This window comes from Myiozetetes cayanensis, unplaced genomic scaffold (assembly GCF_022539395.1).
Source record: "Myiozetetes cayanensis isolate MyiCay16 unplaced genomic scaffold, myiCay2020 scf6-25, whole genome shotgun sequence".
Taxonomy (NCBI): Eukaryota; Metazoa; Chordata; class Aves; order Passeriformes; family Tyrannidae; genus Myiozetetes; species Myiozetetes cayanensis.
The window spans coordinates 45,597,649-45,615,861 of NW_026087853.1; the positions used below are offsets into that span (position 1 = coordinate 45,597,649).

Sequence of the window (18,213 nt, forward strand, 5' to 3'; positions counted from 1 at the left end):
TCTCCCTAGCCTGGAGCTGTCATTCCATCAGGCCCCTGTGAAGAATGCACCTGCTCTGAATCCTCTTACTTAAGGCCTCACCGTGCTACCATCAAGTGTGAGCCTGTTATCTGTGACACATACTGCCCACTGGTGAGTGCTATTTTGCCACTAGAAATTCCTTCCCCACTCAGCTCTAATGACCACTAGTTAAGGTCAGTGACCTGACTCAATGTCATTCCTTTTCCGTTTCTTTCAAAACAGGGTTATAAGTATACAGAGGAACCGGGACAGTGCTGTGGCACGTGCAAGGCAGAGGCTTGTGTGGTGACTGTGGGAGACAACATTACACACGTGGTCTATGTAATTATCACTGGTTTAATTCACTTTTGGGGAACTCTGCTAGTCTCTTCATTCTTTCCGCTCCTTGTATTTGTCCAACTTATTTCCTGCATCTCTTCTCATGTTAGACACATGCTTATTCAGGCAGGGAGTGGACTGCCTCCACACAGTTTAAACAGTCCTCTATGCAGTGAAACTCCAAGTTCTAAGACTTCTGGAAGCAACTTTGATACTGAACAATGGCTTTCAGAAATCAACATAGAAAACTACACGGGTGAAAGCAATGGGCCATTATGTGCCTTCAGCTCTGAAAATGTAGCACCCATTTTGCTCAGAAAATAATTTTATCTGTGGAGGCGGTTTTCATCTCCAAACAGCCTGTCTTAAATTAGCTGAGAGTTTTATGACAGGATGAGTCAGGGAAGCCATCAGAAATTCCTCCATGTATCTGAATGGACATACCCATAAATTCTGATGACAAAACCCTTGAAACACAAATTACTCCTTCCAAATGAGTCCACATACTTATCCTATTCACACAAGAAGTTCATCTATATCAAGATAAAAATAGATCCTCTTCACTTGGTTAATGAAAAACATTTGTGCAGTACGATAATATGACAAATAACTATGAGCTGAAATTCAAGGAAATTGTTTAGAATAATCAAACTGCTGTACACAGCGATGATAAGACACTGGGGTTTGGGTGGGGTTTTTTCAATTTTTTTTATGAAGATTTTTATTGACTTTAATTTTGACTCCTTTCAGGAAGGAGAATACTGGAACCCACCTGGTGATAACTGTACAGTTTACACATGTGAAAAACATGCTGACCAGTTCATTCAAGTCATCAGACAGACAAGCTGCCCCGCCTTTAACCCTGATGAGTGTGATCCGGTAAGCACTGTTCTACCAGTTCTCATATTTAAAAAGATTGCAGTGGCTAATGCCACTGATAAAAGAATTATGGTCTCCAAGGAAAATACCTAGCAGAAGCATCATACAGGAAGTAGCTCTCTTTTTGTCATCTCTGAATCTGAACCCCACGAAATTTTATTTCAGAAAACCAACTCAAAGTTAAAATGGTGATATATCAATCCTCACTGAGCATTGGGCAGTAGAGAAAAGGGTACAGCATTATGGTTTGGATTCCTATAAGTGTCAGGTTAAAAAAAATCATATTGATTTTTTTAAACATACTTGCAGGTTTATTCCTAAATTATTTTTAAGATTATAAGTTATTTGGTTGCTTTTTTTTTTTTTTTTAGAATTCACTAATTGAAAGGAAAGGTGAAAGAAAAATAAGCTAGTTCATTCAAATTAATACTCAGGGTAGATTAGAACCAGCCCCACACTTCTGGCAAGTCAGTTATTTCATTCATTGTGTTACCCTGTCTGACATAATCCTTCACCTGTACTGGCTTTGGTCACTCAATATTTTGACCTACATTTGCTATAAGCTAAAATTTTACTACTGAACTTGGATGACAACAAAGCATTTCTGGTCCTCCTCCGTTTCAGCTTTCAAAGAACTCTTAATAATATTTTAGTAATGTGCCCTTAATATTTAGCCTTGCTTGAAATTAGATTCCATGTCAATATAAAAATAAAAAACCCTCTGGTGCCAGAGAAACTTAGGAAGCTGGGAGAGTCTGCTTCAGTATACAGATACGAAACCTGAGTTATCTTTATATGTTTTCCCACTAAAGAATGACATCAAGTTATCTGACGATGGTTGCTGTGTAGAGTGCCGAAGAATACCGAAACGTAAGTAATGATAATTTTGTTAAGAATAAGTAATAATAATGTCTGCCTTATTAGGTATATTAGCCCATCTCGTATAGACCAAGTTTGGGATCACTGCTTCACAGTGGGGTGGGAAAGGAAACAGGTGGAAAAAGAAAGGAACAGAACATCTCCAGCATGCATTTTAGGGCCTTGGGAAACAAAGATGTGGTGAACTTTCCCATCCTGTACTGTTAAATGTTAGCTTTTTTTGTGAGAGGGTGAGGACTATGAATACTCCCCAATTTCCACAGATACATCCTCTTTAAGGAAGAAAGGGAAGCCAATCTTGGGAGGTGGGTGTGCATTGAACAGTTGCCATTGTACTGCTCTTTATTTCTGCATTCTTCACCAAAGTTGCATAAGAAAAAGGGAAAAATTCATCCATGTGATAACACAAACAGTCTTCATTTGGCCCCTAAGCAATTATTAAAAAAAGTGTACTGTGACTTAATTTCCCATTTCAGCTCCATCCATCTTAGTTTTTGATTACCCACTGTCTATCATACACAGATATCTATTTATATGCACATATATCTTAACCTATTTTCTTTTGGTTTGTGATGACTTCAGTTTGTATGAAGCACAATACTACGGCTGTCATCAAATATAATGGATGTGTATCTCCTGCACCTGTTGAGATGACATACTGTGAAGGCAGCTGTGATGCTTACTCACGGTGAGTGGTTTAAAAGATAATTGTGGTCTCTTGTCTTCTACTCTTTACATCATTTACATAAAGCGAATTGCAAATGATTTTCTGATGTGTCCAGCATCCATCCAGTCATCAACTGTTTGCATTGTGATAATTAACCAGAATTTTTAATATACATGGTGTTGTATTAAATTACCTCAAGATTCCCAATGTTTATCAGCCTGTTCAGTGTCAGTTTAGATTTTGCCCATGTAAAAGCAAGGTTATTTGTTTCTCGTTTTTCTCTCACTGAACTGGCTCACTATGTGATCTGGATTAACTCCTTTATTTTTTTCCGTGCCTTAATGAAGAGTTAGATCCATCAATTTTTACAATTAGGAACAACTTAGCTATATTTCACTACAATACTGTAAGAATGGTAATATTGAGCAATAGTCCCACATGCAAGTAAACAACTTTTGGTTATGTTTTGTAACGGGTGGGAGGGGCAGTGGTATTTCTCACACAAATTCTGAATCTCTCTCTTTGGTTGTTTTTTTCAATCAGATATTCTCAAAAGACAAACACAATGGAACACAAATGCTCGTGTTGTCAGGAAATCAAGACCAGCCAAAGAAAGGTGACTCTGACATGCAGTGACGGAACCTACCTGGATCACTCATACACCTATGTGGAGAAATGCAGCTGTGTGACTGCTCAGTGCATTCCCCAAGACGGCAGCCAACAGCAGACAAACCAGATAAAGACCTCTCAGGAACAGGCAAACGTCAAAAATTAGAACTGCAGAGAAGTTGCCAAACAAGGGCTGGACATAAGACTAAAATAAAAAAACTTTGAAAAAATATGAAAGTGTCAAGAGCAGCTAAAATTTTGGAGGAACAGATTATATTTTCTGCATAAAGCCCAATATGTTTCGTCTACATAATTTCGGTTTCCATTATCAATATATCTCCCATTTTTGCTTTCATGTCTCTTACCTCCTTGAGAAGTACAGCATAAGGTCATCTTGTCATTTTCTGTTTATTTGTCTTCTGAGAAGTGCTGTAACATAAGATTGAGAGATGGATTTTTAATAACATTTTCATTCCAGTTCATTGAGACAAATCAAAAGATAAATCCAGAAAACAAACAAAAACCAAGGAAAACTGTACCTCTCTACTACTATATGTTTCTTTTTGCATTGAGGAAGAACTTAGACTGCAGAAAGCCATACTTTTTTCAAAACTGTAAACGTCAATATTTTGGACAATTTATGATGGACATATTTCCCTATATATTTTTTGTGAGAAAAAGGAAAAAATCCTAATATGAGAAGCTGCTGCACACTACTTTTTGTTTACATAACACCAACAGCATAGTAACTGCATGAAAATATGGGGTTTTTTGTTTTGTTTGTGGTTAACTGTTTACAGAAGAAGTATATATATATATATATATTTGCCAACAGGGGCATATGAAGGATTTTTTTTAAAACAGAAGTTTAATAATAATAATAATAATAATAATAATTGTAAATTCTTAGGAAGCTTGTAAAAGTTGAACTATTGCTATTTATTATTTTTTTAAAAATTGATTTATTGGGTCATTTCTTTCAGAAATAACGTTATCCCATTTCTTTGTCTCAGTCATGTTGTCTGGGTATGGTATATTTTTCTTCTTTTATTTTGTTTTTGAATATTGTTTTATTTTTGTTCCTTATGGGGGGGAAAGCAATGATTATTAATAAATTTTGAGCATTTTACAGCACATCTGCTTTGACTCTTCACTGAATCCCTCACATGAGAGTTGCTGGCCCCCTAAAGCATAGCTGCAGGTCAAAAGTCAATCTAGGCTGTGGTACCGAATCCCCTATAGATGGGGCAAATACTCAGTATTCTAAGCACTTCGCTTCAGATGCTATGAATTAGTGAACTTTCAGTAAGCAATCACATCTCTGAGTCTGTACGTATTTTGTGGCTCCAAATGTTCTTTACCTGACTGACAGAAACTATCCAAAGTGTTTCCAACCAGTTAGTCCCATATTTTAGAGCCCGCTGCAAAATATGGAAATCTCAAACCTGAAATTGTGCTGCTGTCAATCTACACGTTTGCAGCTTTAGTTACAGTATACTTTGAACCAGCCACCACAGATCTGACTGCAGATTGTGTACTACCAAGCAACGTCTTTTAGACAGCTTATGAATAAGTGTTCTAGGATTGCTAAGGGAAACAGCAAAAAACTAAAGGTGATAACCTTTCTCCTACCTTAGAATTGGGACAGCTCAGTAGAGGGAGTAGCAGGGTAACAACATAGGCTTTCTGCTGGTGCCCTGCAGCAGCTTAGGCTGCGTTCACACCTGTTTTTCTTTCACAGAACAACCACCACCCATGTATTTCCCCACTGAGAGGTGAGCACTGAGTTTTCCGTGAGAATTGCTAGTAACATCCTACTTCCTGCTGGCAGAAATCCCTACCTCCCTCCCAGCTTCCTGTTGGCAAACTGTTACTTCGATGTCTGTTTTTTAGTCCTTGGGCTTTTTTGCTTCCCAGTGACGCTCCAGGTGGCGCCCTACTCTGTTCCCTCCTTTCCACCTAACCCACCAGACTTCCCAATGCAGCACAACTACTGCATTCGTGACCGGTTCAACACGTGACAGATTCTCTGACCTTACCAGGCAAGCTAGGAAATTATTATTCTCCTGCTCCTTCTACAGAAGGGGAAAGAGATTGCCTGTTAAATAAAATCAATTATTATGCACTTCGATGGTCCACAACAGCTCCTTGTCCACAGCTAACCTACTGAAATAACAGATTTCCTGCATATTGCTTCAAGATCATTAGTTGTTTTTCCATGCAAAGCCTGTATCTCAGCATCTCAGAAGCTATCCTCTTCCCTGGAAATGTCTGTGTGTAGTAAGTCTGTTCCACCACACACTTCATACAACTCACTGAAAGAGCAAAAACCAATACAGTGAGAAGGAAGAGAGTGGGAGATGTGGCACATGGGAAGACCGAGAGGTGATAATGACAGGGACAGTAGAGGCCAAAACCAGCCCAGAGTTTGGTGGCATGATTAAAAAAAAAAAAAAAAATCAGAAAGAGAAGCAAAAGAACAGATAGGCTTTAGTCCTGGCATGGGGAGACAGGAAGCAAGGGACACATAAGCCAAGGCAAATAATTAAGGCAGAAAGTACTGGAGACCCTGCCTTGGAGAAGGAAGGATCTCTGTCACAGATGCAGTCCCAGTGCTAGGAAAGAGTGAATGGGAACCCTCAATTCTAGAGAAGGACAGGGAACAACAGATGAAAGATTTTGCAGGGACTCCTTGAAACAAGACATGGAGTAAATGAAAACTGCTGCAATAGATTTAGTAGATTTAGTAGAGCAGCCTTACAGGCTTCCTAAATTTTCCTTTATACAGGACCTATCTTTGCTCTGAGCTGTTTCTGACACAGACTGGGTAATAACTCCGAAGTAAACCTTTCTAAAAACTGGATGAGATCAGTTATCTTTCTCAAAACTAAATTACTGGGGTTTTTTTTAAACCATAGATAAATAATAGAGTCAATAAATGATTAGGTGGGAGAAAGTAATTGGCTTGGTAGCTCTTTATTGACACAGGTCACCCTGAATTGTGCTGGTGTAGATGGTTAATGTATGTTACACGGACAGTAACACCAGAGGGCTCCAGGCTCACAGTTTACAGGCCTGGGAGAACAGATTTGCTGTCAAAAGGGTTTCTTTCAAGGCACTTTGAAGTGAGTAACATAACTCTTCCTTACTTTCAGAACAAGAAGATAAATCATGCCCTTAACTAAGCCTTGAATCTACAAGCATCCATTACACATAACAAGACTTGTTTATACATCACATAATTTTTTGTCTTTTCTTATCTAATCATCTTTGAAACACAAATAAGTTGCAACACAGAAATCATTCACTTAGGAAAGAAGTTATGCCAACTGAAGAAAATACCAACATTCAAAGGTTTTGGGTCTAATTTCAGTATTGGCAGTCAGTAACTCTTCCTTGGGCATATTTGCTCCCCCCTCAGGACTCTTGTTATATAGTCCAACTATTGCATCACCAGCTTATTTTTTCCTCTTTTTTAAACAACATATTAAAACTCTGCAGTGTAAATAACAAATTACTAATAATCACTTTCCAATTATGCTTTGTGATTATCAGCAACGTATAAACTATAACCTTAAATTATATGACTATTTAGATTCGGGCTAGCAATCCACTTCAAGTAATTCATTTGCCTCTAAAAGCAGGTCAAAGAGAGCTTAAACCACATCATGTTCTGAAAACAGCTACTTGGGATTGTTTGTGGCACAACTCAGGAGCTGGGCTGATAAAAGACAACTCACAAATGGAAAGCAAATTTTACAATAGTAAAACCCAACTCAAAGAAGGAAACTTTCTTCCTCTTCAATAGGTTTTGTTCTACTATTGCAAAAATGAGCAGCTCTATTGCAACCAGGCAGATTAAGACAGAGTTTTAAAATAGCAAAGACTACTTCTATTCAAACATTATCAATGTAATAATAAAACAAAAATAAATTCACAGAAAGTACATTTTTGCAAATGATGCAGTGCTTGTGAGTATCATATTTTTTCTTTCCACCTTACTGTTTCAAAAATTATCTTCCTTCTTGAGTCTTAGATTTCTTTTGGCATTCACTATAACTCTTATTTATAACTACAGTTTGGTTATGAGTAACCAAATATTAATTTGGTAATTAATAGTGTAAACATATGTTTACACTATTAAAATAATTCTTGTTACTAGCAATTATTCACTTTTTTTTTTTTTCTTTTTAAAATAGACAGAAACTTACCTTGTCTATCTCCAACTTCTGCTGTTACAATCATCCCATTTCTGCTTCCCTCCGTTTTAAGAAAGCAAAGACTGTCCAGGCAGTCAAAAATGGAGCTATTAAATAGGAGCAATTATGAATATCTCATGGACTAAGTCTCACAAAACACTGTAGACAATCGCATGAGTCTTGTGGCCAATCCTGAAACTAAATCATTGCTTCTGTACTTGCACTAGTCTGCCTACAAGGATATGCCTGTGGCTGTTACTGAGATTCACTGGCATTAAAAAAACCCAAACCAGAAATGTTTGAAAGGGGTGTGATTCCAAGGCAAATTTGAAACTGGCCTGAGTTTTGGAGAATACCAGATGTGATACACCTCTGAACAGCTCTGCATCTGTTCTCTCACTCAGCAAGGAGCCACTCAAAAACTCTCCTTGCAATTTAGCTGATCTCTAGAGAAGTTTGGGGCCAAAACTGGGCTTTATCTTGATACTCAGTGTGACACCTACTGAAGCACGTCTGCCAACTGCAACACAGGCACAACATAAGAATCTGCAGAAAAGGCATAATAAACGTCATCAGAGAATGAGCTCTTGTCACAACAGAACTAAATTTCTTATTCACATTAGTTGGTGGTTGCTCTGTATTCTGGAGAATGAGATTATTCTACCTGATGTAGTTTTATCATTTGCTCTACTATGAATGCTTTTGTGCTTTATGACTTTATCCTAATGGGAATTCAGGTCCATTATTCAGATATCTGCTATTTTACAGGAAATGATCATTGTAATTGAACCAAATTTGGTCGACTGAAGATAATACAAAACAATACTGAATCACATACCTCATAACAAGGAGTAGTTTTACAACATTCATAATAAAGAAATTGTCATGTTGCACTCGATCAAACCTTTACACTTAGCAAGAAAACCATGGGATCAATATTATCCATCCCTCAGTAATACTATACAGGATTTTACTGACCAACATTTCAATAAACAGTATTTCAATCCCAGCTGAGATTTCAACATAAGTAAATTTTCAACCTAAACAATTTTAAGATTTCCAATATTATCTGGGCTTTATTAGTCACTGTATGCTGGTTTGGGCTGGGAGAGAGTTAATTTTCCTCAAAAATGCCAGAATGGGCTATGTTGTCCTGTAACACAACTGCACTGTAAAATACATTTAAATCATTGGTCACTTATTTAGCACAAGGAGGACTTCAGCTGATTAAAAGACTATATGATCTACTCCCCTCTGCCCCTTCTCAACTCTCCAGGCTCAGAGTACACCACAGAGACAGGGCAAAGAATAGTTCAAGTCTGCTCAACTCCTGAAAACCTCACAAAACTAGGAGCTCTTCAGTCTGAGTACTAAAGAAGATATCATTGCACTTCTGAAGTAGAATTTCACACAGAACAGTGATACTAAGCCACAGGGCCATCAAAGCAAGCCTGTACTCCAAGACACACAAAAAAATTTATCAGCATTACGCTGATGTAACTACACTGGACATGATACTAGCAGGATCTCAATTTGCCTCAGAGGAAAATACAAATAATTAGTCACAAAATACTGTGACTAATCTCTGAGACGTTCAGGAAACTACAAAAATGGCTTAGAGACTCTTTTTTACAGTTCATCTACCCAACTGAACAAAATCACTGAAATTCAAAATGCCTCAGTAAGCACACCTCACTTACCCAATTGAGGAACATACAAGGGTTAGAAATAAGTGAGTAGGCAAAAGTTACCAGAGAGACAGAGACTTTATCCTACCTTGGTTCACTCATTCTGGTGTGGTCACACTGGTGCTATTGCATGATTTTTTGAGCACATATTCATCAGGCCTTCATATGCTGGAATTTAAACACAAAGCAGACCATAAGGATAACAATCTTTCTTGCATTTGTGAGAGTGAAGAGGGGGCCATTTTTCTAAAGTCAGGTTTATTTTTTCAATTGTCAATTCACTTTAAGCTAGTTAAGATTAGTCTAATCTAGTGATGTGTCCAAGCTAAGCATTCAGAAATAATATACCTGTATAAAGTTGCCCAGCAGCAAATTGTTTCAATTCTGGCAACTGTGGTTTTTAAAAGCTTATATCAAAGATATAATAAATGTAAGACATTACAAATAATTTCTCATGCACGATTCAGTCACAAATGCCATTAAATAATAAAGAATCTAATCACATCCTGTCCCACACAGTTCTTTGAAAACTCCTTTTACAAGGGCTCAGAGTAAACAGCAGGAGATGAAACAAATTTATCTGAATGTATCACAGCCATGTTGTAAGAGCATTTTGGGAGGGAGGAAAGAGAACAACCACCCCAAAACAACTTAGTGGAGCACAAGTTAATCCACCTCAGCAAGGTGACCTGTTAACTCTTGCCCAAGATTACATGTAAAGGGTTGAAAAGTGCTGCTGGCAAACTGCTTCCCAACACCCCTCAATCCCAGCAGTGGTGCCCTGGCTCAGCCCCTGCAGACAGAGCACGCAGTGGTCTTCCATCTTATATCGTCTGTGGCAAAGCACACACCATGCAGTTTTTATACAGGTGGTATATACATAGTATTTATGCACAGGTGAACATAGTCCATTCTCCATAAAGTCCAGTTTCTAACGTCACTGGATTTGGTACAGTTTTATCTTCTTAAGAGGTTAAAAGAGAAGAAAGAGAAAAATTCATCCAGATGGTTTTTGAAGGTATGTCCTTTATCTAACCTCTTTGTTTATATCAGCCAGTTTTTTCTGGCTGACCCTGGTTGCCTGGTTGCATTTTACAGCCACCTGTGCCTTAGCAGATGCTCCCCTGGTCTCTGCTGGGAGCATGTCTCTGCTCTGTTCTCAGGATCTTCAGACAAACCTGACGGTTCTGTTAGTTTGGACACTGGGCTGAATCAGGACAATCAATACAGGAAAGGCTCAAAGCTGTACATAGTCCTCTCCATAAAGTGTGCCATACCTGTGTTCTGGTGCTACTGAGAACCTGATGTGTCAAAGCAATGAACTCAGGTATCCTCACTGCCAAGATCAAATACGTTGCTTACCAGGAAACAAAAGCATGTATGCAAGGACAGCCTGTTTTCCACCTTATTGAAAGAGCAATTCTATCTCAGCTTATATTTCTTGAGGCTATGTCTGTCTTGTTATTTATTCTTTGTTTCATTGTCTTGTTTCATCCTTAATATCCATTGTATCATGTATCTTAATGCGTATTTGCACTTATGATTATATTGCCTTTCTTCTGTTACATGATATAGCCTACTGATTTTCATTCTGACTACTGACATACAACTTCTTAAAGTTTAGAAATACCTATTTTAAACATATTACTTTTTAAATTTACAATGTGGGTTTATATTTTTAGTTAAATTCAAAAGCTCTCACTTTTCGGAAGAAACTTTGTTACTAGTCTCCAGGAAACACCGGGAGCTGCTTTCAGAAGCACATAGGAAGTTTCACAGCTGTGCAATTGATTTATTCACCTATCAGCAGTTGCACAGAAGATCAATGGTCTATCTTGTTAACCTTAAACTGCTATACAATGCAATAGCAAACAGTGTTTTGCCTAAGGCAACAGGTTATTTTGTTCCTTTTGTTTTCCCAAAAGGCTATGTGTCATCTAGGATGTGACTCAGATACTTCAGCTTTGTTAGGCAATCTGCATTGATATGTATATGAACTCTTACATTAAGAGTACCTTCTGCAGTTAGTGCCCAAGGATCCCAAAAGGGAACTGATCTACAGGGAAAGTGCAAATTTTTTTGTCTATTGTTCTTCGCTGTTTCAAACGACTTTTTTTCTCTTATTATCAGTAATCAAACTGGAGATACTTGTACCACTTCTTCTCTGAAGTCTACCCAGCCTTCTTTCTCAAATGAATGTCACAGATGATATAATGTTTGTAGGTAGAGATGATGTTTTATTGGCTCTGCTGGCACAGTTCAAAAAATTAAGTGAGCTTTTTAGCTCAACAGCCCTCCAATGAGCTTCAAAAAAAGGTGACTAAATACTTTGTCATCAGAGAGTTTTTTCTTAGATACATCTGCCTAAGGAAGTGGTGAAATCCAGCCAAATTCTACTCTTGTAGCCCATTCAGCTGAAGCCAGGAGACTGGATTTCCTCAGTCAGGACAAAATTTGGCCCACAGTCAGCTTCAGGAAAGCATTAGCATCATCAACACTTGAAGAAAATTCCCGAGATATTTTAGAATTATTTTCAAAATCTTGCTTTCTCCGTGGATTTCTGTTAAACTATGAACACCCTAAACACTGAGTAGTGCTACTGGGAATTATATGTATAGTTATATGTAAAAGGGGCTCATTGTACTGGTGCAACAGTGTTTCTTTACTTATTGGAGTGTTACATTCACATTTCGCTGTATATAAGACACATGCACATGCAACAAGCATATCAAATTCTAAACAAGCAGTCAGTATTTTACCTGTAAACAACAGGGGTCTTGGGTCTTGAGGGTTTGTTCCCAGTAGAAAAGATTGGTCCCTCTGGAATTAACAATGGCGTGTTCGGGGCTGTGATGGTTGTTTGTTTTACTGAATCAGTTTTCACCGTAGGATTTTTCAGGGTCCTCCACTTTTATCCACGGGTGTGACGCCATTAGTTGCTGGTAGCGGACAAAGTCCTCCTTCTAACTGGAAAAACTGCTTCGCCCTTGACATCTGCAAAGGTTGAGGGTAGTTGTCATGTTATCTCTGATAATAAATCTCCTATTCACTTTGACAAAGGCTTAGATATTTAACAGCGTCACACAAATTGAATCTGTACAGAGCAAACAGTCAGAGACTGCCATTGTGGATGAGTTGTATTACCTACAGCCTGGTGCCTAAAAATGTCCTTGAGGCACGGTCTTGGCTCTACTCCAACACAGTGCACATGCTGACAAATCAGAGCCTTGTAAAATAATTACTGATATATAAAATAAGTCCTCATCAAAAATGTACTACTTGATGAAAAGGTCAATACAAGTAATCAAGTCAGTCTGTTTAGAAGCCACGTGAAGGCTGCAGAAACACAGATTGGGACTTTAAGTTGAAATATTTCTGCAAAAATCATACAGCAGCGTGGGTAACATTCCTTTAGAGGAAGGAATGAGTAACAAGGGAAGGGCAATTCTACTCTGCCTACTCTCTCTCCCTCTTTTTTCTCTTTTACTCCCCTCCATTTACTTTTGGGTTTTTTTTATAGTTTTCTGATTGCATTTCATTAAGAACATTTCCATTTCAGGGCTGTGGGGTACTGCTTAGCTGTCAACTCAGCAACATTCTTAAGAATTTATGAAATTCTAAAGTGATGAATAGCTGCTCTGGAACAACTGGGATTACTGATATCTGTAAAGTCAGATTCCACTTAATACCCAATTCCATTCCACATGCTTGTTCAGAAATGTAGTTTAATAGCATAGGCATTTCAGAACAAACTAAGTGCATGCATTGGCATTAGTTTTACCCCAACAGCCAAGAACTCCACTCACATGAACCAGGATTTTCCTGTGCTAGGCACCATAATATCCTATGGTCTGAATCCCTTCTTTGAAATACGCTCATGCATGCTTTGCCAAACTAGATTAGACTTTAATTATGTTTACGTCTCTGCGAATTTTCCTGTTATTATTTATCCATTTTTTTATTAAGCCGTGGTGGTGCTTGTAGTAGAAGAGCACAGAATTACTCTCTGCTTTGCAGTACAAACGTGAAACGAGAGAATTCCTAAAGATAAAACGTAACAAAAAGACACGGAAGAGAGGAGAGAGAGAGAACAGTAATAAGCATCTAAGACTACTTATGCTGTTATGAAGCTGAAAGGAAACAGACAACTGCTTGAAGCCAGGATTTTGCTGGTTATTTCTGTAGTGTGCTCCCTTCTCTGATAGTTTTCAGACAGTAGTCAGAGTGTTCATGGAGTGAACAGTAGTCACCAAACAGAGGGAGGGATCAAAGCTGACTAGTGACAGAAGCTTTTATTAAACTCCAATAAGCAATGTCATTTAAAGGAGACTGAGATACAAGGATGTCCGTGCACCACCTCCAAGACAAATAAAATTCAGAAGCATGACGCCCTTTTCATGGCTTGCCCAGAACAGAACAGAAAGGAACAACACCAAGTTGTTTAACTCTTTCAGTCACAAAGGCCAGCCAGTATCTTTAGTTGCGTTTGGTTTAGTTTGGCTCCAGGATCTTCAGGTAGAAATAGTTACATATCTCATTAATTTTTGTCACTTGCTGCCTCACACACAATCTCAACTTCCTCACTCATCCATATGTACCCACTTCCTCTGACACATTTCTGCATTCTGTCTCCTCACTCATTCTTTCTAGGTATTCTCTCTGTATGATCCCCAAGTCCCATTTTCTCTCTCTCCCTCTCTCCCAGCCTGTGCTCCATTTTCTGTCTCCCTTTGGCTTCTATAAGAGGATGCTGTCACACTCATAGTCCAGTAGCAGCAACTGCAAAGGCCAAAACAAAAAGGGGCAGTGAAGAGAAAACTCATGTGCTGGCAACAGTTGAGCTGCAACAGAAAGTCATGAAGTCTGTGAAACAGGCTAGTCCTAAAGAACTTTTAAAGAAAGTTAAAGGTCTTTTAGCTTGCATTTTGTTTACTTTTTCTCCATACCGATTACAAGCATAATCCATATGCCTTTTAACTTAATAACAACAGCAAAACCAATGACAAAGCCATAGAGATAGTGGACCCAAAGGAATCACAACAAGATCCCCTGAGCCACATGTTTGTGGAGCATTCAAGGGTATTTGTCAAAATTATCATCACTTTGTGCTTGCTCAGCTCTGTCCTTGACATTATGTTGGCCGCTGCCACAGGTAGGGTTCGGGTTGGGTAGACATTTTCTCTCATCTACTTGTGTTCATTTTTATTCTCAATGCGCAGAGTGGAAGCAATTCTCATCTGGGTAAAAGAAACATCAACTCAGTGGTCTTGTCTTACATTAGTGTTGGGGGGGAAAAAAGCCACAAACTTATTAGCAAAACAAACATGTTTATCAGAAAGTTTTGATTCTGTTTCCCAGTACCTAGTTTACTTTTCTGCTGAATTACAGAAAGGTTAAGAGTTTGATTTGGCATCCATTAAATGCTTTACCATACAATAGAAATACCAGGATCTCTCTGAGCTAAACATAACACCCTGGGATGGCATCAGCACTTGTACGAGTTCTGGTAAATTCTAATGAACAGTGTTTTGGTTTTCAACTGTAGTTGACAAGGCATGATTTTCAAACAGAAGCAAGATCCCACCAAATTCCATCATGCTGCAATATGTTGATTTGTTAAAAGATATATCAAACAATTCATGCTCTTGCCACGTTCTAGACAGCTGGATCATTCTGATAGAAGTATTTCTGCCTCCTCTTTCCAAAAATACTTGGCACAAGTAGATCAAAAGTCTATAAAGTCTCTACTTAAGACATTAGAAGGCATTAAAATCTTGACAAAATCATAGCAATTGAAAAGAGGGTCTTTGCATGGAAAATGTTGTATAATCACATCTGGTAGTGCTATAAAGTAAAGATATAACAAAGATTCAGGAGCAAATCAAAAACTGGAGTCAGTTATGTTCAAGCTAATGTAAAATGGATGATTCAGGCTAATAATTCATATCAGTAGATATGCAGTCATTCAGCTTCTGTGATTCTGCATTATACATTGCCTTGCAATAGGAAGCACTTTGCCCACTTAGTAAGCCCACATGGGAAAGGATACAATTATTATCAAAGTATACATTATTAAAGGATTAATAAAATTTATATGAGCTTCCGTAGAAGTCTTGTCATTGATTTCAATGGGAGGTGAATAATGTTCTACATATATTAAATTCTTATCCAGATGTGAATAACAGAGGATAGAAGAGAGCTAGAAGGCTAATCACTAAAATACAAGTGAAAATTCTTATGTGTTAGCAAATTAGCATAATTCAAGAAAAATATGAATTTGTGAAAATTTGTCATGACTTTAACTATCTGGATTTCTGGACCACAGGAAAAAAAATATCCAAAGACAATTCTTTTCCCAAGGTGATCTTCACTAAAATGATTCAGATAATCTTCCTGCCTGTAAGTCCACAGGGATAACTTTCCCACATTAACATTCAAGGGCCATTGGATAAAAAATGGTCTGAGGAAAATTGTTTTTAAAGTAAGTTTTGGTGTAGAACTGACTAAATCACATGCATAAATATACTTGCATTACTTTCAGTTTATGAGCAAATATTAGCTAGAATAGTGACTAATTAGCAGGTACGCCCAAAAGAACAACCATGCAAGTTTCCTGACGTTCTCTTCTGTTCTCCTTGGTTTCAAAATATAACATGCCAAAGGTTTTGCTCCATTCAGAACTTTCAAATGGTTTTGATCCACAAATATCCTAGTAAATAATTCTAGAGCCAGATGTCTTTTTGGGTACAGCTAATGTCTCTTATGTACAGAGTGAGCTCATTCAGTTCTTTCATGACTGATCAAACTGGAAATTCTTTCTCAAAGTCTCGCTTGTCATCGATCTTGATGATCATTGATATACGTAGGATTTTGCTTCTGTTAGGAAATAAGTAGCATAAAATGGAAAAACACACTGGATTGTCCAGGTGTATATACAGCATGGTCTGTGATTGAGACCACCTTACACTTCATAATTAAGGTGTGTATATGTTAATCCAAAAATATGTTTTATTACATAAAAAAGTCTCCCAGTTGACATGACCATGTTCAAACTGAAGACAATGGAAAACTCCTTATCAACTGGAAAGGGAGCAGAAAAGAAGTCAATTTATCTCTCAGATATTAAAATGTGCCTGGAAAGTCCTTGACTTGACCAAATTTGTGGCTTGAAACTTTAAACATTACTGTGAAATTGTAGTTTGAAATGTCTTGGAACTGCTGTACCAAACACAGGGCTGCTGTGAGCCACAAAGGATAGTAAGGCAATGCCCGTGCCTCCAGGTGAGGGAGGTGAAACACTTCTTCCATGAGTGAAACAAGAGAGGACTAGTTCCTTTGCTCAGATTAGGACAACCTGAAAGGTACTTTATTTGCTCCTAGTGGCAAAGTATAACGAAGGCATTGCAGACAGATGAACCCATTCCTACCCTCAGCACACGAAAATATGGAGAAAAGGGCTTGCATTTAAAATTGGAAACTTTCAAGAAATAAGGTTTTTTACTCCAGGAGCAACAAATATTGATTTCCTATCAGAGTAAGATGTAAATGTAGAATTTGTTTATTCCTTCCTGAGATATTTATAAAAAAATATGTAGCCAGGAATTATGTAGCCAGGGATAGATAGAGAAGTCCGGCACACAAAGAAATTTTGCACATTGACATTCTGCAAGGACATCCTATAGCTGGTAAATCCAATGACTCCTGACTCTAAGCAGACTGCCATAACCACTTCTGTAAGAGATGATAGCCCTACCACGTTCCTGTTAATGATCACACCGCTCCTTGGATTCTGAAGTAGAGAAAATTTATTTTTACACTTTTTCTATGAAAATTTCTTGCATTATACGTCAAGATTCTTACTGTAAACTGTGTCCTACCCATGTCCATACTTAGACATAAACAGAAATGCCCAGTTTTTGTTTCCCAAGTACTTAGAATGACTTGACAGTGGTTTTAAACAGTTCCATTGCTTGACGTACCCCATTAACAGATGGGTTCGGAGAGCTTAACAAGTTGCTTAAATCACTTCATCTTAGTCATAAGCACTGGGTATATGAATTTAAATATTATGCTCTGCATAGACAATGACTTACACTATCTTATTGTGGCTATGGATAGTAGGCAGTATGGATATGGAATACCCTAAGAAAAATGTAATGAACATATTTTTATCTTCTTTTTTTCATTGAGATGGGAAATTTCAAGCACTTCTATATGCAATGTGATTTAATAAGCTACTTTGATATTTACTCATGACTCAGATGCTAACAAAAGAATAGTTAACAGATTTGAGTAATTACTTGAGCTACAATAAACTGTAACTGGGAATTGTTGTTATCAGGGCTGGAAGACATGTCTTTATGGAACACAATTGGACTTCTGCTTCTCCAATTCCTGTCTTGATATTTCCTAATACTTACTTCTTTTATACTCATATTATACCCCTCTTTATTCCCTCTTATTAGAGGAGCAAAACATGTTTCTGCATTCAGAAACAATAATTGAGAAGAGAGGCTGCTTCAGGAGTACACTGCAAGCATCTGTCCAAGGATCTGACTTCCATGAGGGATTGGGAAGCATGAAATGGTGGTATGTGGTGGGGTTTACAAAGCAATAGGGAGGGTAAATACAGAAGCACAAGCAGTGATGTTGCAGGCAGCTCAGGTTGGATTTAAAAAGAAGTTGGAAGGCCGTTTAGTAGGAGTTGCAGAGAAGGCTGTTTGCTGTCTGTGGGTAACAGAGCTCGAAGATTTAGGCACAGGAGTGAGGGCTGCTGTAGAGTATGATGCATGGAAATAAATCAGTGAAGAAAAGGTAGAGCGGTTGGAGAAAAATTCACAGCAGTGAATTCACAGCAGTAGACCTTCACACCCTTGTCTGCTATTTCCTGTCAGATAACCAACAAGCTCAGCAACAGCAATGATATGGCAGCAAGATTTTTATTCCCAGGGAT

General features: G+C 38.0%; 1 protein-coding gene across 1 annotated transcript in view; it reads left to right on the forward strand.

The window, feature by feature from the left end:
- The window catches only part of MUC5AC (mucin 5AC, oligomeric mucus/gel-forming), an 84,348-nt gene that overhangs the window by 32,934 nt on the left and 33,201 nt on the right, over positions 1-18,213 (forward strand). Inside the window, 3 exon segments of the mRNA XM_050336703.1 lie at positions 10-132; positions 1,090-1,218; positions 2,031-2,088. Of these exon segments, the coding sequence (XP_050192660.1) occupies positions 10-132; positions 1,090-1,218; positions 2,031-2,088 (310 nt within the window).